The 20,340-nt window shown below is 38.3% G+C and overlaps 1 protein-coding gene and 1 non-coding gene across 2 annotated transcripts in view; one reads left to right on the top strand and one right to left on the bottom strand.

Annotated features, from left to right (window-relative positions):
- LOC145397233 (glutamate receptor U1-like) overlaps nt 1-17,978 on the top strand; it is a 118,887-nt gene extending 100,909 nt beyond the window's left edge. The window contains exons 8-10 of the mRNA XM_080270429.1: nt 8,547-8,646; nt 16,042-16,171; nt 17,856-17,978. Coding sequence (XP_080126555.1) covers nt 8,547-8,646; nt 16,042-16,171; nt 17,856-17,978 — 353 coding nt within the window. The remainder of the gene's footprint in view (nt 1-8,546; nt 8,647-16,041; nt 16,172-17,855) is intronic.
- Nucleotides 15,275-15,393, bottom strand: LOC145397398 (5S ribosomal RNA). The gene has a single exon (XR_013896972.1). It is a non-coding gene; the product is annotated as a 5S ribosomal RNA (ribosomal RNA).
- Nucleotides 17,979-20,340: the final 2,362 nt, after the last annotated feature.

The raw sequence follows: 20,340 nt of genomic DNA, 5'->3' as shown, positions 1-20,340 counted from the left end.
TTGCATCAAAAATTGTCTCTTCAAACCGTTTGATGCAGCAGTCGATATTGTTTCGCATGTTTATGTATATACTGAACCTATAGTCTACAATGTTGATTTCTCCCCAAAAAGTCGAACGGAACAATTCAAAGATCCGTTCATTTCGAGAAGCTTGAGGCATCGCATCTTTCCATACTTCTCTAAGGATGAATATGTCAGTATATAACTTTTAGAGTAAAAAAGATGGATCCAAGTTGTAGGCATGAATCTTGATCTCCAAAGATTTAAATGTATAGTAAGACTACATAAATAATGTACTGGGGAATTCTGATCCGGCAGAAATGCATTATTCAACGGTTTTCAGTGTGTTGTTTAAAGCTAATCATATATGAATATAATCATAATATGCCAATCCTGTAATTATACTCATGACATTTTTTTTTTTAATACTCCCCATCTCTCATGTTTTTAAACTATGTTCAGTTCTGAAGTTAGAAGAAATTAATATATGAAGATGAGAAGTTATTAGTCTCAAAGGAATTACTGTATTAATAATGCAAAATATTAAAAGCACTGTGAAATTTCAGTGATGATGTTTCATTGTGCAAATATAAAACGTATGTGACTGTGATTTCCCGTGGCTGACAGAAGTTTTGGGTAGAAGGAGAGCACACGCTAATATGCCATAGTTGGAATGAGAGAGATAGCTGAGGTTTATTTTTCATATAATCACTGTCAGTGATGTATGCTTTTTTTTCATAGCTCTAGTGACTGGATTACATAGCTTTAGCTTTACTGATCTGGATTATGGCAACCTAGCATGACGTCTTCTTATGCTTAAAGACAATTTAATTATCCATTATAAATATATACAGGAATGGGATACACGCAGATGTTTGATCTCTGTGTAATCTGAATCGGCTTTGTTAGATCTCACGACTGTTCTTCCAGTATTTTTTTTTTTTTTTTCTTCTTAAACTCACAGCCGACTCCTTTACGCCTTATTCCTCGGACATCAGTGCACCAACTTCTCTGACACTTTATCGAAGGTACATTTAGGTCAGGAGTGGGGAACCTTTCTCTTATTAAGTGACATTAGGATATTTTTAACATCACTCGCGGGTCATACAAAATTATCAACTTAAAATCAATTGTAGTCCAGACTGTAGCACCAGTCGAGCAGGGTAGTACTCCCAAGATAAATGGAAAGCTGATGACAGGGAGAGCTGGAGCTACCGTTTCATCAGCCCTCGGGACTAGGTCTCGACCATCCCACTTTGCTGAACTTTTTCAGTGTCTCAGTAACACAGAGAGTAGGCCAGCATGTTCTCCAATACAAGTTTCTCTAACTATCAACATCATACTACATGCACAGTACACACTACACTTCCTTTTCCAAAAAAAAAAAAAAAAAATCATGGCAGCTCAACACGTGGCCTCGGAGTCCCCTGGGGGGGGGACCATAATTGCCCCCACCTTCCGCCCCACTCCCGGTGACGACTCAAGCTGCCTGGAACCACTGTCTGAGTCTCTTCTTCTTCATTTCTGCAACATTCGCGGCCTTTCCCCTAATTTTCGCTCTGTTGAGCACCACCTCTCCTTGACTAAACCTCACCTTCTTTTTGTAACTGAGACTCAACTGTCTGAGGCAACAGACAGCAAACCCTTTTCTGTATCCTCCTACTTTCTCTATACTCATTTCAAAGCCAAATGTGGCTGTTGTGTATATATACGCAACGACTTATCTTGCTTTCGTGTTCCTGAACTTGATTCTTCTGAATTCTATGCACTGTGGCTTCGGCTTTCCTGTCATTCTCTGACTAAATATATCTGTGCTGTTTACTTATCTCCTAATTCTACTGACTACTCAAAGTTTTTGACTATCTTACTTCTACAATGGAACACATTCTATTCATTTCTCCTTTCTCTGAAATCTCCATTCTAGGAGATTTAAATGTTCACCACCACCTTTGGCTCTCCTCTCCTTTCACTGATCCACCTGGTGAACAAGCCTACACCTTTTCTATCTTTAATGACCTAAAGCAACTTGTACAGCACCCTCCCCGTATCCCTGACCGCCTTGGAGGGAGCTCCAACATACTTGACCTCTTCCTTACAACCAACCATTCTGCTTACACTGTTAATCCTTTCTCTCCGTTGGGCTCCTCCGATCACAACCTTATCACCTTAACCTGTCCCATCGCTCCAGTAGGGCCTGTGGACCCTCCAAAGAAACGTCGTCTGTGGCACTTTGGAGCTACAGATTGGGAGGCCCTCAGACAGTACTTCTTTGATTTTCCCTGGAATGATTACTGCTTCCATGGCAGGGAACCATCTGAGTGTGCCTTGCACATGGCAGAGGTTATTCTCTCGGGCATGGAAGCATACATTCCTTTCTCATATCCTTTGACTAATGCAAGAAAGCCTTGGTTTAATCACGCTTGTTCTAATGGTGTCTGCAACAAGGAGAGGGCCTATAAAAGGTACCGGAGCCAACCTACCCCTGAATCGAATCTTTGATACATTTCTGCCCGGAAAAGTGCATAGTATGTTTTTCACTCCGCTAAAAATAATTTCACCCATACTAAATGCTCTCAACTCTCAAACTCGAATTCTTTCCACTCCTTGTGGCACCTTGCCAAAAACCATTCTAACAACTTTACCTCATCATCCTTCCCTCCTCTCTTCTACTCTGATGGTTCTGTAGCTATTTCTTCTAATGATAAAGCAGATCTCTTCGCTCAGACTTGCTCCTCCAATTCCACCTCAGTTGATTCCGGTGCTGTTCCTCCATCACTTTCCCCCTCTGACTTCCTCATGGCTGACATTAAAATTTCTTCAGCTGATGTATTTTCCGCCATCACAGGCCTCAGTACTAATAAGGCATATGGGCCTGATGGAGTCCCTCCTGTTGTTCTCAAGAACTGTGCTTCTGTGCTTACACCCTGCCTAGGTAAACTCTTTCGCCTTTGTCTGTCAACTTGTACCTCTCCTTCTTCCTGGAAGTTTCCTTTCATTCAGCCTGACCCAAAGAAGGGTGACCACTCCCAACCCTCTAACTGTCGTCCAATTGCTTCAACAGCCTGTATCTCAAATGTTTTCAAATCAATTCTTAATAGAAAAATTTTAAAGCATCTTTCCTATCACAACCTTCTTTCTGTTCGTCAGTATGGGTTCTGTCAAGGATGCTCCACTGGCGATCTTCTCACCTACTTTTCAGGCTCCTGGTCATCCTCCTTTTGGGACTTTGGCGAAAGCTTTGCCACTGCATTTGACATCTCAAACGCTTTCGATCAAGTCTGGCATAAATCTTTAATTTCCAAACTGCCCTCTAACGGTTTCTATCCTTCTATCAGTGCCTTCATGTATATCTTCCTTTCTGGTCGTTCTATAGCCGCTGTTGTAGACGGCCATCGTTCTTCTCTTATATCGATCAAGAATGGTGTTCCTCAGGGCTCTGTCCTATCACCAACTCTCTTCTTTTTATTAATCAATGACCTTCTCAGCTGTACATCTAACCCTATCCACTCATACGCTGATGACTCCACCCTTCATCTTTCCATTTGGTTCCTGCAACGTCCATCTCAGCAGTTACTTCAACAAACAAGGGATGAGGCTATGGCACACCTAATGTCTGAGTTGGCTCGTATCACTGACTGGGGTAAAAATAATCTGGTTGTGTTTAATGCATCAAAGACTCAGTTTTTACAACTATCAACCCGACAAACTCTTCCACAAGTATACACACTAATGTTTAATAATATTCAGCTTAATCCTGCATCATCCTTGAACATGCTTGGGGTTTCATTTACTCGGGACTTATTTTGGAAAGATCATGTTACATCTCTTGTAAAATCTACTTCCAAGAGATTAGGTGTGATAAGCCGCCTCCGTTCCTTCTTTACCCCTGCACAATTCTTGACTCTATACAGGGGTTTTATCCGTCCCTGTGTAGAGTGGAGTACAACTCTCATGTGTGGGGAGGGTCTTCACATACAGTTCTTCTCAATAGGGTGGCGTCTAAGACTTTTTGTCTCATTAACTCTCCTCCTCTTACCGACTCCCTTCAACCTCTGTCTCTTCGTTGCACTGTTGCATCTTTATCTCATCTCTATCGCTACTTCATTGGTCACTGCTCCTCCGAACTGTTTGCATGCATTCCTCCACCTTTACGATGGGCGCGTAGCACCCATCTAGCAGAAAACTCTCATCCCTTTTCTGTCCAACTCTCTCATGCAAGGGTTAACCGTTACTCCCAGTCCTTCATTTATGGAACAGGTCAGCTCTGGAACTGTCTCCCTCTGTCTCTGTTTCCTGCTTCCTATGATCTCCAGTCTTTCAAACTCAGTGTGTCCAGACATCTTGAAATGATCGTATCTTGAATTTGGCTTTCTCTTGTATTTTGTTCTCTTGGAAGGAACAATAATTGCGGGCTCGTGGCCTTTGGTTCCTTCTTCTTTGCATAAAAAACATTATATATATATATATATATATATATATATATATATATATATATATATATATATATATTTATTTATTCATTCATTCATTCATTGCCAGACGCCATGTATCCCAAACGGGGTGGCCAAGGGCCTAGAGTTAATTGTTTTTTACAGGGAGGGGCACTAATCCTCCACCAACCCCACTTGACAAGTAGGGAGAATATATATATATATATATATATATATATATATATATATATATATATATATATATATATATATACAGTATATTCGTTCATGAGTTTATGAAACTGCATTTATGAATTGCCTTGCAGGCCTGATCAAATGGTCTTGCGGGCCTTTTACGAGCTGGAGGCCGGACGTTCCCCACCCCTGTTTTAGGTCAACTAAGCTGCAGTGTGGCTTTTAATTTTTTTTCAAATCCCTTTTGTTGGACATATCAAGAGAAGGGTGAATAAAATGCCATGAGGAAATTTGTTCACTCTGTTATTAGTAATCCCTTAATATTATTGGATTGATTCATCGAGTTAATCCTTCTATAGTTCCCATTAAGCAGTATAATTCTTTTCTGCATAGGGAAAGTCGTTTCTTCCCCAGCCCTCTGTTGTCATGCACTGATTACCATTTTCAACATTTGATCGGCCTTCTCACCCAGTTACTTAGCTCTGCTACGATGCCCTATGGCAGGGGTTCTCAACCTGGGGTACGCATACCCCCAGGGGTACGTGAGAGGAATTTTGGGGGTACGTGACAGGTTTCTCAAAATACTTCGGTTTTGAATAACTTCAAACCTGTTTGCAGAAAGTGGCCTACATGTGCTAGGCTAGATGTGTCCTCCACTAGAACCAGGACACTAAGTGACAACGTTAACAAGGAAACTCTTGGAGTTATGTCATTTGAGAGAAAGCTCTCTTGGACTACACTTGCCACACAACCTTGCAAACCCATAATACAGTAGTCACCCTTGCTCGTTTTCTATCGATCACGTAACTCCTCACGCGTACCGAGCAGGTACCAAAGTGAGACGCACTGTTCGCCTCTCTCTGTCACCCACTCACCACTCTTCCCTCACTACCCTCACCCTCAGGTTTCCAGTGTATTTGTAGTCTGATTTTTTTTCCTCGTTTAAGTTGTCATGGATTTTGCTTGTGGCTATGAAGTCATGTGCCTGCACTGCAGCCATAATAACTGGTAATGGTTTCCTTCTACATACCGCTGTGAGCAGGGATTCTCAGCACTGTGCTTGATTAAAAACAAGTTACGTTCACGTCTTGCAGTCAAAGACGACATAAGAGTGGCTCTCTCAAAGACTCTGCCGGGGATTGACTTGTTGGCAGCAAAGAAACAGGCCCAACCATCTCACTGAATTAGTATATACTTGTATTTTAATGCAGTCACACACACTGACTTCCCTATGAGTAAGTAACTAGTTACTAATAACTAGTTGCGAGGCTTAACAATCAGCATTAGTTCGCAGTCAGTGGAACACAAAGCCTTAATTCTATTTTGTTACTTTTTTCATGCTAGTGACGCTAGTCACGCACACAGTAATTTCCCCATGAGTAACTAGTTATAAGCTGTATATAGCACCACTACCTCACAGTCACAGTTATTGGAAAAATGTGTCTGATTTAGTACTGTTTTATTATTATTTTTATGCTATTCACACACACAGTGACTTACCTATCACTGTTACTAGTTACAAGTTGCAACTAGCTGCAAGCAGCACTAGTTCACTGTCACAATGATCGAAAACTGTCTGTTATAGTTCTGTTTTAGTAAATGTATTGCATGCTAGCAGCCAGTCACATAGTGTTTCCCTATGACAGTAACTAGTTCCTATCAACACTACCTCATAGTGACATACTCACATTAATTGAAAAGTTTGTCTGCTCCACATATATAACACAATTTAAACTTAATAAACTAAGTCAATAAACCATGCATTTCTTTTTACCCTTCCTGATGCTGTATTGTGGGTAAGGGGTACGTGACCAATACTGAAAGACTTCAAGGGGTACATAAGATTAAAAAGGTTGAGAACCCCTGCCCTATGGTCACGGCACCTTTCCAACCTTCCCGTTGGCAATAGCCTCAGTTGATTGTTTAACCCCTCCATGGCTGTGGGTCCGGAAGTTTATGTGCACCCCAGGCTGATGGTGGGGCCATTTTCTGCAGTTTCGAATTTTTTTTTTTTTTTTTCCTCGCCATATTGAACAGAAAGTTCAGACTCACCTAACAGTGGAAATCTCAGCTTCCTAGACCCATTCTGTGGCTTGCAATGGAACGCGAAAGTTGCAGAATTATCGGCAGCCGAAATCAGCCGCAGAGAGGTGCTGCCACACTGCAACATCGCATGTGTTGTTATCGTTTTCTTACCCCCCCAAAACAATGTGAATGTGCTGAAATGTTGCACGCACATATTATATATGATGATATCGAATGATTTCGGTACATACTATGTTAGGATTGGGTCAAAAATAAATTATGACTATTTTCTTTCACCTTTTTTATATATAATAGGTTTATGGTAGTGTCGAGTTATTTTTAACATTATCTTTATGCCCATGCTTGAAAAAGGGAGGGAAAGGGTTGAATTTTCAATCTTAAATGAGAACATTGCCCGTCCCCCGGGGCTAGGCTCTCCCACGGGAGATGAAAGTGGAGGGTCAGATCTGATTAGCAATAGGGAAGTTGAGTCACAACTTGCCGCTCCCACACCACGTGGATGGCTAAAAGGAGAATCGTAATGTTGTTTCAAAACTACGAATAAGTCTAATTATTATGAATACAGAGACAAAGCAGAAATAAATACGTTTACAGATGGCAGAAAACGTATTTTTTCTGTAATAACACTTTCACCTTTCTCTATCATTTCACCTTGTTATTTTTGCAATATAGGTTGCTGCCTGTCTGTCTTGAGTGTGGGAAAGTGTGATCCTTTCTGCCTGCGTAAGGAAAAAGGGTGCTGGATGTTTCCAAACACTTTGCATGGTCAGAATTGAGAAACGACCTGCCATTCGCACCTCGCATGAGCTGATTAGCAAGAACGGAAGGAAGTTCTTTTCACCCCACGAAAGCATCACGTGAACACAGAATACTATCCTGTTATGCTTGTAAAAGGCAAAGAATATGTAAAATGATTCAAAACCTGAGCAGATAGGTAAAGACACCAAATAAAAATGTATTTTTCTTTTATTTTCATGTATTTTTTGTTTATGTCTGTGTTCATTTATAATCATAAACAGTGTGCTTGTTTGTGTATTGAAAGGGAGGAAAAAGATGACATTTTCTGTCTGGGTCAAGATAATGGGTGTAACTATGTGTGTTTAGGCATGGCCAGGAGCGAAAAAATCGAAAATCCACTCATCACAGCAGCAGGGTCGGAACTGCTTGATGAGGTGTATGGGAGTGTAGTGTAGGACAGTCTGAAGAAGTTCAGAACGTTCGTTCACTTCTCCCCCAAAATTGCAGTGTTTTATAAGGCCGTGCTCAAACGACAACTGCAGCCATTTATCGCCTAAACGTCATTCGATGCCAGTGGACATTGAGGGGTTTAATGCCTGAAGGTCAAAGCCAGGGGATGAAAGAACATGCCTGCTAATTACTATACTTCTCATTTCGTTTTCAGTCACATTACTGTTATTCTTTCAGTGTAAAAATTTCAGCAATACCTGCACAGCCTACTATATTTCATAAATATATACATCCTAATATCTACTGATGGTTGCATGAAAATTATTCAACAGCAATAGACATGAGTAAGTGACAGGTTTCAGGAAGATATTCTGTACAAATTTTCTAAATATCACATGAAAGTGCCGACTATTTTTTTTTACAATTATATAACTTTATTACAAAATATTTCTGGTGTACACTGTTCTGTGGGAGAAATATGTAATATTATAACATTTCTGGTGTACACAGCTCTGTGGGATATAAAGTTGTCACGAGAATGAGAGTGTATTCTGATCTTAAACTTGGTCTAAAATGATATAGACTTTCGTTTGTTTTATTGGTGTAAAGAATACTTTGTTTACAGAGTATTATCCACGTAGATGATGGCCGATTTTTGTTATTCGTCTTACGGATGACTCTTCTCAGGTCAGTGTAACTTCTACCTATCCAGGGAGGGCTACTTGCCGTTTTCATCAGCGCTCATCACACAGAAAGACAGTCCATTATTAACCGGCCTCAACAAAAGGTAATGAAATAATCCCCTGTACATAATAATTAACGGTGTCTACCTCTTGTCTGTTTGTGTACAGTCACAATTATCAAGCTACTGTGTTGAATAATTACATGGTTATAGATATGGATCAGAGGATAGTCACAAGCATCACATGGATTGCATGCGAGATTCGAGGTAGGGGGCGACCATCTCTCAGCATTATAGAAACCTGAAAAATGCATTTCACAAACAAAATGAAAAAGGTAATTAACAATTCCGACAGAAACTACGCACGGGAATCTGAGAAAGGAGACACAGCCAACACCTGTATTCCCGGTCTGCAAAAAAAATAATAAAATAAATAATAATAATAATAAATAACATGAATGAATTATTGTTGTATAATTCCTTAATTAGGTTCCAGATACCACAAGAACTTCACTTGGTGGTTAGGGGAATAGGCACAACCTTATAGTCGACGTCCAAAGATAATATACCACTAGTTTCAAGGTAAAGGACTGATCTTTTCCATGTGAATAGATACATGTCCAAGTAAGTCATGGTCACCTTTGGAACTAAGTATGAATGTTGTTTGAGAAGCCTCTGACTTATCAAGAATCTGTCCACTATTCGCTGACTCAAGCAACCCTGGGTAGCACTGCAAGTTACTTATACTGCATGAGTTCTCTAAACACTGACAGTACACATCTAGAGTGCGAACTGTTTGTAGAGTCGTTTAATCTCACGCAGTTGGTAAAACAACCAACCAGAATACCTGATAATCCTGACAATTACGCCCATCTCTTAGATCTATTCCTGACAAATAATCCAGATCAATACAGGGTAGAAGTGCTGTCAACACTTGAATCCTCCGACCACAGTCTCAACAAAGCCTCATTAGTGAATTCCCCCAAATCTCCCTGTTCTGAACATGTCAGGGTGATAGGGCAGACAGGGATGGATTTAGAAATTATCTTTCTGACATTCATTAGCTGTTTTTCTTCTCTAGTCATATCAGTTCTACCCGGTCCCTCATTAATGATTTAATATTAGCTGGTATGGATTCATTCATACCAAGTCAACAGTTCACTAAAAGATCAAATGCTCCAAAATGGTTTGATAGCAATTGTGCCAGAGCAAAGGCCCAAAAGTCATTAGCATATAACTGTCACCTAAAAAAAAATCTGAATCACTGTCAATTTAAATTTGCTAGAAACCATACAAAAGCCATAGTAAATCTTGCTATAGCAAACTTTCTTCAAAACCAAGCAACCAAACCATTTAACAATCCTAATGACAATAGAATATTCTGGTTATCTCTCGATTTTTCAATAATAACTTTAACAAGTCATCACGCATCCCCCCACTAAAATCTTCAGACAGTAACATTGCAAATGACCCGCGTGAAAAAATAATGTCCTTGCCAGTACATTTGCTAGAAATCCTACCTTAGAGGAGGTCAACCAGAACATCCCTGTACTAGAACTTGATTCTCCCACAATTGCTCCACTTGAAATACGGACTGGAAACGTGATATTAATCCTAGACAGTTTACCAACCAACAAAGTTCCAGACCCAGATGGAATTCCTCCAATCGTTTTGACAAAGTGCTCCCCAGAACTTGCGTCTGTTCTAGTGAAATTATTCAGACTGTGCATTCGTCCCTCTTCATTCCCTAATTCACGGAAAGAAGCCAATATTCACCCAGTTGCAAAGAAAGGAAGTTTCTCTGACCCCTCAAATTACAAACCAATAGCTATCACGTCTTATCTTGGTAAAGTATTTAAAATTTTAATTAATAAGCACATATTTAAACATCTTGAATCCAACAACTAAATTAGTGATAGACAATATGGTTTTCGCCACGAAAATCCACCATTGATATACTCAGTCTCGTGACTCATATCATCCATCAATCAAATGACCAACATAGAGAAACTCATGCAGTAGCCCATGGTATCTCTAAAGCTATCGAGAGAGTGTGGCACCGTTCCCTGCTATCCAAATTCCCTTGCTATGAACTGACATCTGTTGTTCCTTTGCTTTCCCCATATCTTACGAACATTATCAGATGTTGTATATAAATTCCAATTTCCACTTAATTAATTCCATCTTGCCACTAGGATCAGTTCTTGGACTAACCCTATCCCCAGTTCATAAAAATGATCTCTTATCTGTCACCCACAAGGCCATCCATTCATATGCAGATGACTCAACACTTCACAGTTTATTTACACTCAAACACCCATTCACAAAGTTTAATATCTTTAACTCTCAATTCAGTGCAGCCATCTCCATAATTCAAGACTTATCTGCGATCACTGAATGGGGACAAAATAACCTTGTCTCATTAAATGCTAGTAAAACCAAATTATACAATTTACTATTCGACATAATGTTGCCAAATTCATATATTACCGTCAATGATACTAGTTTTCCCACCTCCAAAACTATTGAAATTCTCAGTGTTTCACTTCACAGTGCACTCAGCTGGATCTCTCATGTCAGATCACTTGCTAAAACCGCCTCAAAGAAACCTGGATTATTATACAGAGCAAGTAAATTCTTCACTGACGAGCAGTTAGCTATAATTTATAAGAGTCATGTGCGCTCTCAGCTAGAATATTGTTCAGCCTTGTGGAGTGGATGTGGAGAGGTTCCATTACAACAACTAGACAAAATTCAGAACAAAGCTGTTGGTATTATTAATAACCCTGCTATTTCAAATAAACAACCTCCCCTACAAGTAAGAAGGAATGTTGCCTCTAAGAAGAACTGTTGCCTTCCTTGCAGTATTTTACAGTTACTTTTATTGTAAATGCTCAGACGAAGTTGCGTCCATTGTGCCATCTCTCCATGCCTTCCCTCGTGCTACATGCGCATCAGTTAGCGCTCGTGACTGGAATGTCACACAGCCATATTGCAGAACTTCTGCCTATCAGAATTCTTTTATTCCTGGAACTACATCTCTTTGGGACTCGCTTCCCCGGAGTTGTCCCCCCCCCCCCAGACTTCAACCTGCAGCTGTTCAAGTCCAACTGTTACAGATACAGTATTTAATGACTAGAGGACACCAGTAATCTGGTGTATAGTTTATTTTTTATTCATTTTTTCCTTTCTCTGTTCTGTTATTTAAAAAAGGGGGGGGGGCAGGTTGAGTAAAGTGTCAAGTTTTAATCACTTCAGAAGTTATATACTCGACTTTAGAAGAATATAATGATATTGGAATAACTTTATAAAAAATGAAAAATTAACTAATTATTACAGTGATTTTAGTTCCTCATAATTTTTATGCATAACTGCCTTCATATATATATATATATATATATATATATATATATATATATATATATTATATTATTATCTATCTATCTATCTATCTATCTATCTATATATATATATATATATATATATATATATATATATATATTTAACGTGATCATTTCGTATTATTGTATTAGATAATTTTGTCGGTTCTTTCATATGACTATATATTTTTAATCTGTATTAACTTTCCATTTAAGATTCCATATAGATGTATGTCGAAAGGTGGAAAATACAAAGGAAATCACTGTCACCTGCTCAAGTACAATACAGTATTATTCACTCACATCCAGTCACTCAGCTGATATATGTAATGGTTTATACTAGTGATTCTCAACCCAGGCGGTACGTCCTCCCAGATGGGGTCACGGAGACCCTGAAGAAAAGTAGGGACTGGACTGAACAAGTGTGTGTGTGTGTGTGTGTGTGTGTGTGTGTGTGTGTGTGTGTGTGTGTGTGACTACTATTTCCTAATTATATTCTCTGTTCTATAATTTTGGAAAACCCATTTTTTTTTTTTAAGTTATGATTTTGTTCCTTTCTTCTGTCGCCTGGCCATCTCCCTGTCAACTCCTAGTTTGGTATGCCCATCTGAGCAGAAAGAAGTAGATACCAAGAAATCTCATAACGAAGGACTAACCAAATCTTTTTTCTTTTTTTTTATTATTAAGATGGTGTATGACAGTTATCATTACCCACATTTACTTTCCTATACCAGTCGCTCGCCACGTCCATGTGACAAGACTTTTTTATGTCTTTTGCACTCGCATTTTATCTCATATGTGTGATAGTTCACATATAAAACGTGTGTAAATGTGCGATTTCCATAGTTGACAGAAGTGGTCAGTCTTTCGATATTAGATTTATTTCATGTGAAATATCATATTATACAGTATAACCCACAAAAGAGCAAAAAAAATTTTATACACATAACCAAGACTGTTTTTTTTTTTTTTAGTTTTTCTCAAAACCAACAGATAATTGGGAAACTCATGATTAGATTAAAAATTGGAATGTTTTATTTCTGTCTAACGGTTGTGACTGTGGAATTTGATTTATGAGCAATTGGTACCATGATAATGTGATGATGCTCATGTTGATTAGAACGTTGAGTATGTTTATGACCATGGTAATGTGAAATGATTTATGACCGTGTGCTAATGCAAGTAACTTTGTGGTCGTGGAAACGACCTTGTGATGTTTTTGACCATGAGGTGTTTACAACGATGTTATCTCATGCAGAGATGCTTATGATCATGTGATAGTTTTTATATTCATATATATATTTTTATCTATGTATCTCTCTCATGCAACATTTTCTGGGTTGGTAAATAAACTGACATTTAGAAGACATGATGGTTAAACATCCCACTTAATCCTGAAATCAAGATAGCAGCGTTGTACCAAGGTACACGAAATCATTAAATGTAATTATACCAGTGTATTGCATATGTGCTTTGTTTCAGTCAAGAGGTAAGTAGGGGTCGCAGAATTCCTGATCCTTCTTTTTTATTCGCGAAGAATATTAGATGTTAAAAAATGGAATAAAAGAGAGGGCCGGGAGGTGAAGATGTGTGCCATGCACGAAATGGGGCACGACCCGTAAAAGTGTTCAGTACCTCTGGTCTATACCAAAGTACTTTTAAATCATCCACAAACAGGGTTCACTGGTCAACACATTACGCAGAATGTTTTGGTTACTGCATGTTGTGTATCAATGGCAGCTGGATATTTATTTCTCTGTGAACCACTTTCTTCCAATTTGCTCTGTTCCATTCTCACCTCGCCCGCATTGATGTTAAGATCTCTAAACTTCACAGTGTATATACGGTATAACGGTATATATATATATATATATATATATATATATATATATATATATATATAATATATAAATAACTATCTATCTATCATACCTATCTATCTATCTATCTATGTCATTATACCGTACATATATATATATATATATATATATATATATATATATATATATATATATATATATATATATATATATCTATCTATCTATCTATCTATGTCATTATACTGTACATATATATATATATATATATATATATATATATATATATATATATATCATAGCTACCTAACTATCTATCTACCTCTTGCCAGACGTCATAACCCAGTAGGGGGTGACCATTGGCTTTTGGTTATTTGTTTTACGGAAAGGGACACTAACCCTCCACCAACCCACTTGTTGACACGTAGGCAGCATGTATGGTTTGGTTATATGGTTACCACCCAGCGTTGTAAATGGTTTCTTGGCTTACAGGAAACCATTTGGTTTGTCACTTAGTGCAAAGCACCTGACCGGAAAGATGGGAGAAGTATGAAGAGAGGAGGACAGGCACAGAAACAGAATGAAAAAGGCTAAGGAAGAAGTAGGCAGCACTACATTATGTGAGTGGATGATGGTCGCCCGTCTCTCTCTCTTTCTCTCTCTCTCTCTAAGCAACCTCTCAACTAACGTGAGTTTCAACAGCGCGTTTTCGTTTTAACACGAGCAAATATTTAAGGAGATATGTTTAACTAACAAGAGTTTCTCGATTTAACGCGACTTTACACATACGTGATGTTTTCAAATGAGCCCCGCGCGCCTTGGGCAGGCCCGAGCTGACAGACTGTCTCAAGGACAGTGTAACTTATTCAATTGAAAAAAATGTATCTATCTATCTATCTATCTATATACATACATATATATATATATATATATATATATATGTATGTATATAGATAGATAGATATATATATATATATATATATATATATATATAGATGGAGTAAAGTGTGCGTTTTCGTACACTTGAGAGTGAGAGGATTCTCGCCCCGCCAGGGTAATAAACTTTGGAAACGTTCCCCAGCCATGTACTGCTTTCGCGGACACAAGGGGTGCTGTGGTTGAACCAGTGTCGCATACTGTAAATTATGTTTGTACCCAGTTGGCTTGCGTGGCCCGATTACACTTGGTTCACAGACTACACACACATCCAAAGCCACTCCAACACTACAGTCACATTTACAAACACTTCTCACCCTACATACAATCTCTACCAGACAGCCTAAGTCACTTGGTAGATATACACAGGCTGTATCGTCCCTGCTTCGGTAGGGATGGGCCGGTCCTACAACGTACCTCAACGGCTGATGATGATATATATATATATATATATATATATATATATATTGTTTCTATTTTTCATTCATTCATTCATTGCCAGACGCCATGTATCCCAGACGGGGTGGCCAAGGGCTTAGAGTTAATTATTTTACAGGGAGGGGCACTAATCCTCCACCAACCCCACTTGACACGTAGGGATGCCAACAGCATCTGGTGTTCCCAGGCGGTCACCCATCCAAATACTAACCAGACCCAACGTTGCTTAACTTCGCTGATCGGACGGGAAGCGGTGTACTCAACGTGGTATGGCCGTTTCTGTTTCATTATGGTAAATTAAGTCTTTACATATCAGGACAGCAGAACAAGAAGGGACAGCAGAGCAAGGAGAGGGAGTGGCGGGAGGTGGGAGGAGGGCTGGAGGTGAGGGAGCGGCGGGAGGTGGGAGGAGGCTGGAGGTGGGGGAGCTGGGTGAGGAGGGACAGTAGCAGACGACGAGTGATGCTGTGTGTTGTTATTAGTTTATGACCTACTTACCGTAATGAAAATGTTGCTTTTTCTGTATTCTGTGACCTACTAGTGCATTAATAAAGTTGAGGAACTTTCACAATGCCGTGAAAGAAGCAAAATTGAAAGAAAATCCACGTAAAAAATGATAACAGTACTGTATGTATTTGGGGAGAAGTAAACAACACTTCGGCCCAACTAGGGCTCAAATGCTGTTTACTTCTCCCCAAATATACTGTTATTGTTTTTTTACGTGGATTTTCTTTGAAATTAATATTGTTGCTTTTAAGTTTAGTGTGTATAACTTCCCAAATGGGTAGACTTTCCCTCTCCAGGAACATAACCCTTGCGTTATTTGAGAAATTACTTGTATATATATATATATATATATATATATATATATATATACCTAGGCTGCTTCCCCCAAGGATATATATATATATAATTTTTTTTTTTTTCAGGATTCTACGACTGTGGGATTCGGGTTTATATACATTCTGGCACCTGACTAGCATCCCAAATGCAACTACCTGCCGTAATTTACCGAAGCAGATACTTGTTGATTCGTCTCTGGCAATGATAAATTTATGGGTAAGGTGTATTTTCATTTTGGTTTTTCTATTGTACCATTAAAATACTCTTGTGTCTTTAAGCTGTCCGCGCTCATTATCCAAAAGTAAAAAGCACTGGTGAACAGTCAACAAGGAAGGGTGCTGAATGTCACAGAATCCCCCTACCTATAATCTTCAGTCCATAGTGGTTATCTCCTTTAAATTTTCTAAGGCAGTCAACAGCCATAAATCAATGTGCCATAAGCATATCAGTGAGACTGGCTTTTACGTTTTTTCTTTTTCTTTTAAGTTAATATTCTGGTGTGTTTAGTAATTCAAACTAATTAAATCATTCCTAATGAATGACCGCTGGGATATCTGCCATTATTTTCTATGGTTAAATCAGAAGGTCACCAGTCCCGAGGTCTTATTATAAATGCCTTCTTTTAAAACTGAACGACTAATATATAAATACAATAAAAAAAGGAGAGGTAGCAACAATTTACTAATCTCTCTGTCTACATATTTAATCATGTAACTGTATCATGAGACAGAAGTAACCTTGTTGCAAATAATTTGTCATTTTTCAATTAAAGAATATCAAATATCCAACTATCACCATCGTCATTATCATGATGAGCATTTTCGCTAAAGGATGACGTATTACAGCATTTAGAAATAAGACAAACATGGTAGAAAATTAACAGTTGATAACCCACTCAAGCCAAGGGGATATTTGCTCCACCACAAAGGACTCAAATAACTGGACATAATGGAAAACCTAAGTTGTAACATATGATCAGTTCTCTTTCATCGCATACAGGTGATAGAAGTACAAATGCAATGACAAATATATGAAAAGGTCAGCCGCTATGTAAACACACAATTTTATATGCTACGACGACACACACACACACACACACACACACACACACACACACAATCAATCAATCAATCAATTATAAGTATAACAACCTGTGCCTGTTGCCATAACGTAACTCTTTCAGACATGGTGCTTAAAGTATCGAATCAAATCGTCTAACATTTAAGAATGAAGTTAAACAAGAGTCGGAAATTGATATATATATATATATATATATATATATATATATATATATATATATATATATATATATATATATATATATATATATATATATATATATATATATATATATATATATATATATATAGTAAGTACACTACATTCGGTACCAGCCAATTCCTGACGAATATATTCAGCTAAGAGTAAGAAAAGAGCATGAGTAGTAATACTGTCACCAGGTGTCTTCTCATGGTGAGGACAATTCCATTTTTCTGTTCCAATTATCCCAAGACGAATGCTTTCAGGTACGACGAAGTCATAGGAGACAAATGCCCGTATTCTCGTCAATTAACGATGCTCCCAAACACCTTGTCCTTAGATGTTTATTTTTGGATGTGTGGCGGGTTCAATATCTTTTTGTACTTGTTTATTCAAATCACCGTGATTATTTAATACGAGAAAAAAAGGTAGTAATATGTAATAAGCAAAATAATTCAGCTTGGAAGCTGTGTTTCAGAGCTCCCTTATCCGACGAGAATACGAGTCTAAGAGTGTTAATATTGCTACCATTAACTTCCACATGGTTGGGACAATTTAATAATGTATCTTGGTTAACGCCAGATTAGGTTATTCAATTGTGGATAAGTCTCAGGAGCCTGAGTGCTAACATACTTTCTAGGGAATGTTCGTGGTGTTGGCGGTGGGTGCAGCTGCTTCTGGTGTGGTGCTGTGTGCAGAGCTTCTCATCTCAAATCTTGTCACTCACTGTCTTCCAGGTCATCGGAATCCAGATTATCACTAAGTATTGCAATGGACCTCATACAATAACATCAGCAAAATACGAATAAATTTTCTTGTGGATGCTTGGGTTTAACCAAATTGTATTTAAGAATTTTGTTTGCTTCAATATATACTGTAATAATGGATTATTGTGGTGTTAATAGTCCTGAGTGGTTGGGAGGTGGCAGTGATGTAATTGGAAGCATAACCGGCCAACAACTGAGACGACCAGTATTCGATTCTGGGACAGGCAATGATAGTTTTAGGCAATGTCTTTATCCCAGCCTCTTTTTAACAATAATTTAAATAGGAGTCAAGATTTTCATGCTCCATGACACTTGTTATATTCTTGGGGAAAGATTGGGTTTATTAAATAATAAAAGATTATCTTAGTGAATCTGGTTAATAAACATTTATCCAAGCATTCTTCTCCACAATTGAGAGATAATAGTGATGTATTGGTAAACATACTAGTCCACAACTGCCAAAACCTTACTTCGATTCTCAGACAGGAAAGGGAAAGCTAAATATTCCCATGAGCTAGACTAGTGGTCTTCAAACTTTTTGAGACCGTGGCTCACTTTAGGCATGACCCACTACCTTTCAGATTTAGAATAGGAGTTAATAAGTTCATAATAAAAAATACGGTACCAGGTTACGAAATTTTATTACAGGTTATTATTAGGTCCAAATAGGATTTTCATAAATTCATAATACAGTAAAATGTACTTATGAAATGTTTATGAATTAACTTTCATAATCCAGAAATTAACTACTGTACTGTAATTAGTGAATATAAAACTCATGTACTGTACTAAAACTTGACACAGGACCAAAAGTTAAATATAAACATAACTTCTCTGACATACTATGTAGCGACTAACTAGGTTAGGCAGCTAATGAGATGGATGTGCTTGCTTCATATCTACAAGCCTATCAAATCGGAGGACAGTTGTGAACAAGGCACATCGCATGCCATCCTCCACCTCTAAGTGGTTTCTTGATTTTGTTTTCTTTTGAAGTAAGGTAGAAAAGCCTGACTCACACAAGTAAGTGGAAGAAAAAGGTAGAAATGATTCCATTGCGTGCTTGTCAATTCTATGGTATGATGCACTTACTTGGACCCAGAATTCCTGTACGGAAAGCTCTTTATGCAAACCTTTTACACCTGAATCACATTTCATTTCCAAGTATTCATCTTGGTCAGGGTCTGGAACAGAATCTGGTTCAAGATTAAATTGATTTGTTACTAATGACAGATCTATGGCCTCAAGATCAGGGAAGTTCCTGGAAAATTCTTGACATAAATTTTGAAGGTGATTGATTATTTCATTTTGGAGACAAGAATCTATTTCTTCTCCTTCAGCGACTTCACAAAACTTCTCAAACATTGCAAAATTACCTGCGTTAGCTTTCCTAGCCCAGTTCTGGATCTTAGCAATAAAAGCACGCATGTGAGTCAAGAAAATGAATCACAGTTGTGTCTTTACCCTGAAGTTTCAGATTTAGTTTATTAAGCAGATCAAATTTATCAACTTAGTATGCCAAACGTGGTTCCCACAATGGGTCCCTGAAAAAAAAAAAAAAAAAAAAAATTCCTTGTCCTGCATGTCCAAAAACATCTTCAGCTCTTCTGTAAGTCCTAAAACTCGGCTAAGAACATTTCCTTTGGACAGCTATCGAACTTTAGTGTAGAATTGCAGGACCTGATGATCTGAACCCAAGTCTTTACAGAGCTCTTTGAAAAGGAGTGAGTTAACATGCATAGACTTTACATAATTTACAATCTTTATGGCAGTGTCCAAGATGGCTTGAAATTTCCTAGGAAGGGTTCTGGATGCAAATGCCTAACGATGCATCATGCAAGGAATCACTGTAACTCCAGGAGCCACCTCTTTAATTCTGGATGCAAACCCTGACTTTGAACCTAACATTGCAGGTGCCCCATCCGCACACACCCCACACACATTCGCCCACGACAGTCCAAGTTACCTTTTTCATCATATCTTCACCTCTGGTATTAGAGTCAAGTGGAGAACAAAAAAGAAATTCTTCTTTAAATACACCAGCATGAATATACCTGACAAATTCAAGGACCTTTGAACAAGATGAAGCATCAGTTGACTCATCCAGTTGGAGTGTAAGTAACCCGAATTGAGCAGCTTTTATCTTACTGGTCACTTGTTCTTTGATATCTCTGGTTATTTCGTCAAAGCGTCGTGCTATTGTGGTCAGAGAAGTCTATTTGCTGATTTTTTTTCTCACAAGCATCCCCAAGTACAAGCTTGACCATCTTCAAAGCACAAGGCTTTACAAGAGTTTCGTCAATGTTTTATATTTGTTCTTTTTAGCAATTTCAAGTGACACTTCAAATGAAGCTCTGA

Source organism: Coenobita brevimanus, chromosome 40, assembly GCF_032717465.1.
Source record: "Coenobita brevimanus isolate Jiangsu-jjx chromosome 40, ASM3271746v2, whole genome shotgun sequence".
NCBI lineage: Eukaryota > Metazoa > Arthropoda > Malacostraca > Decapoda > Coenobitidae > Coenobita > Coenobita brevimanus.
Note: the sequence above shows the minus strand (reverse complement) of the source record. Positions and strands in the feature narration are given on the sequence as shown.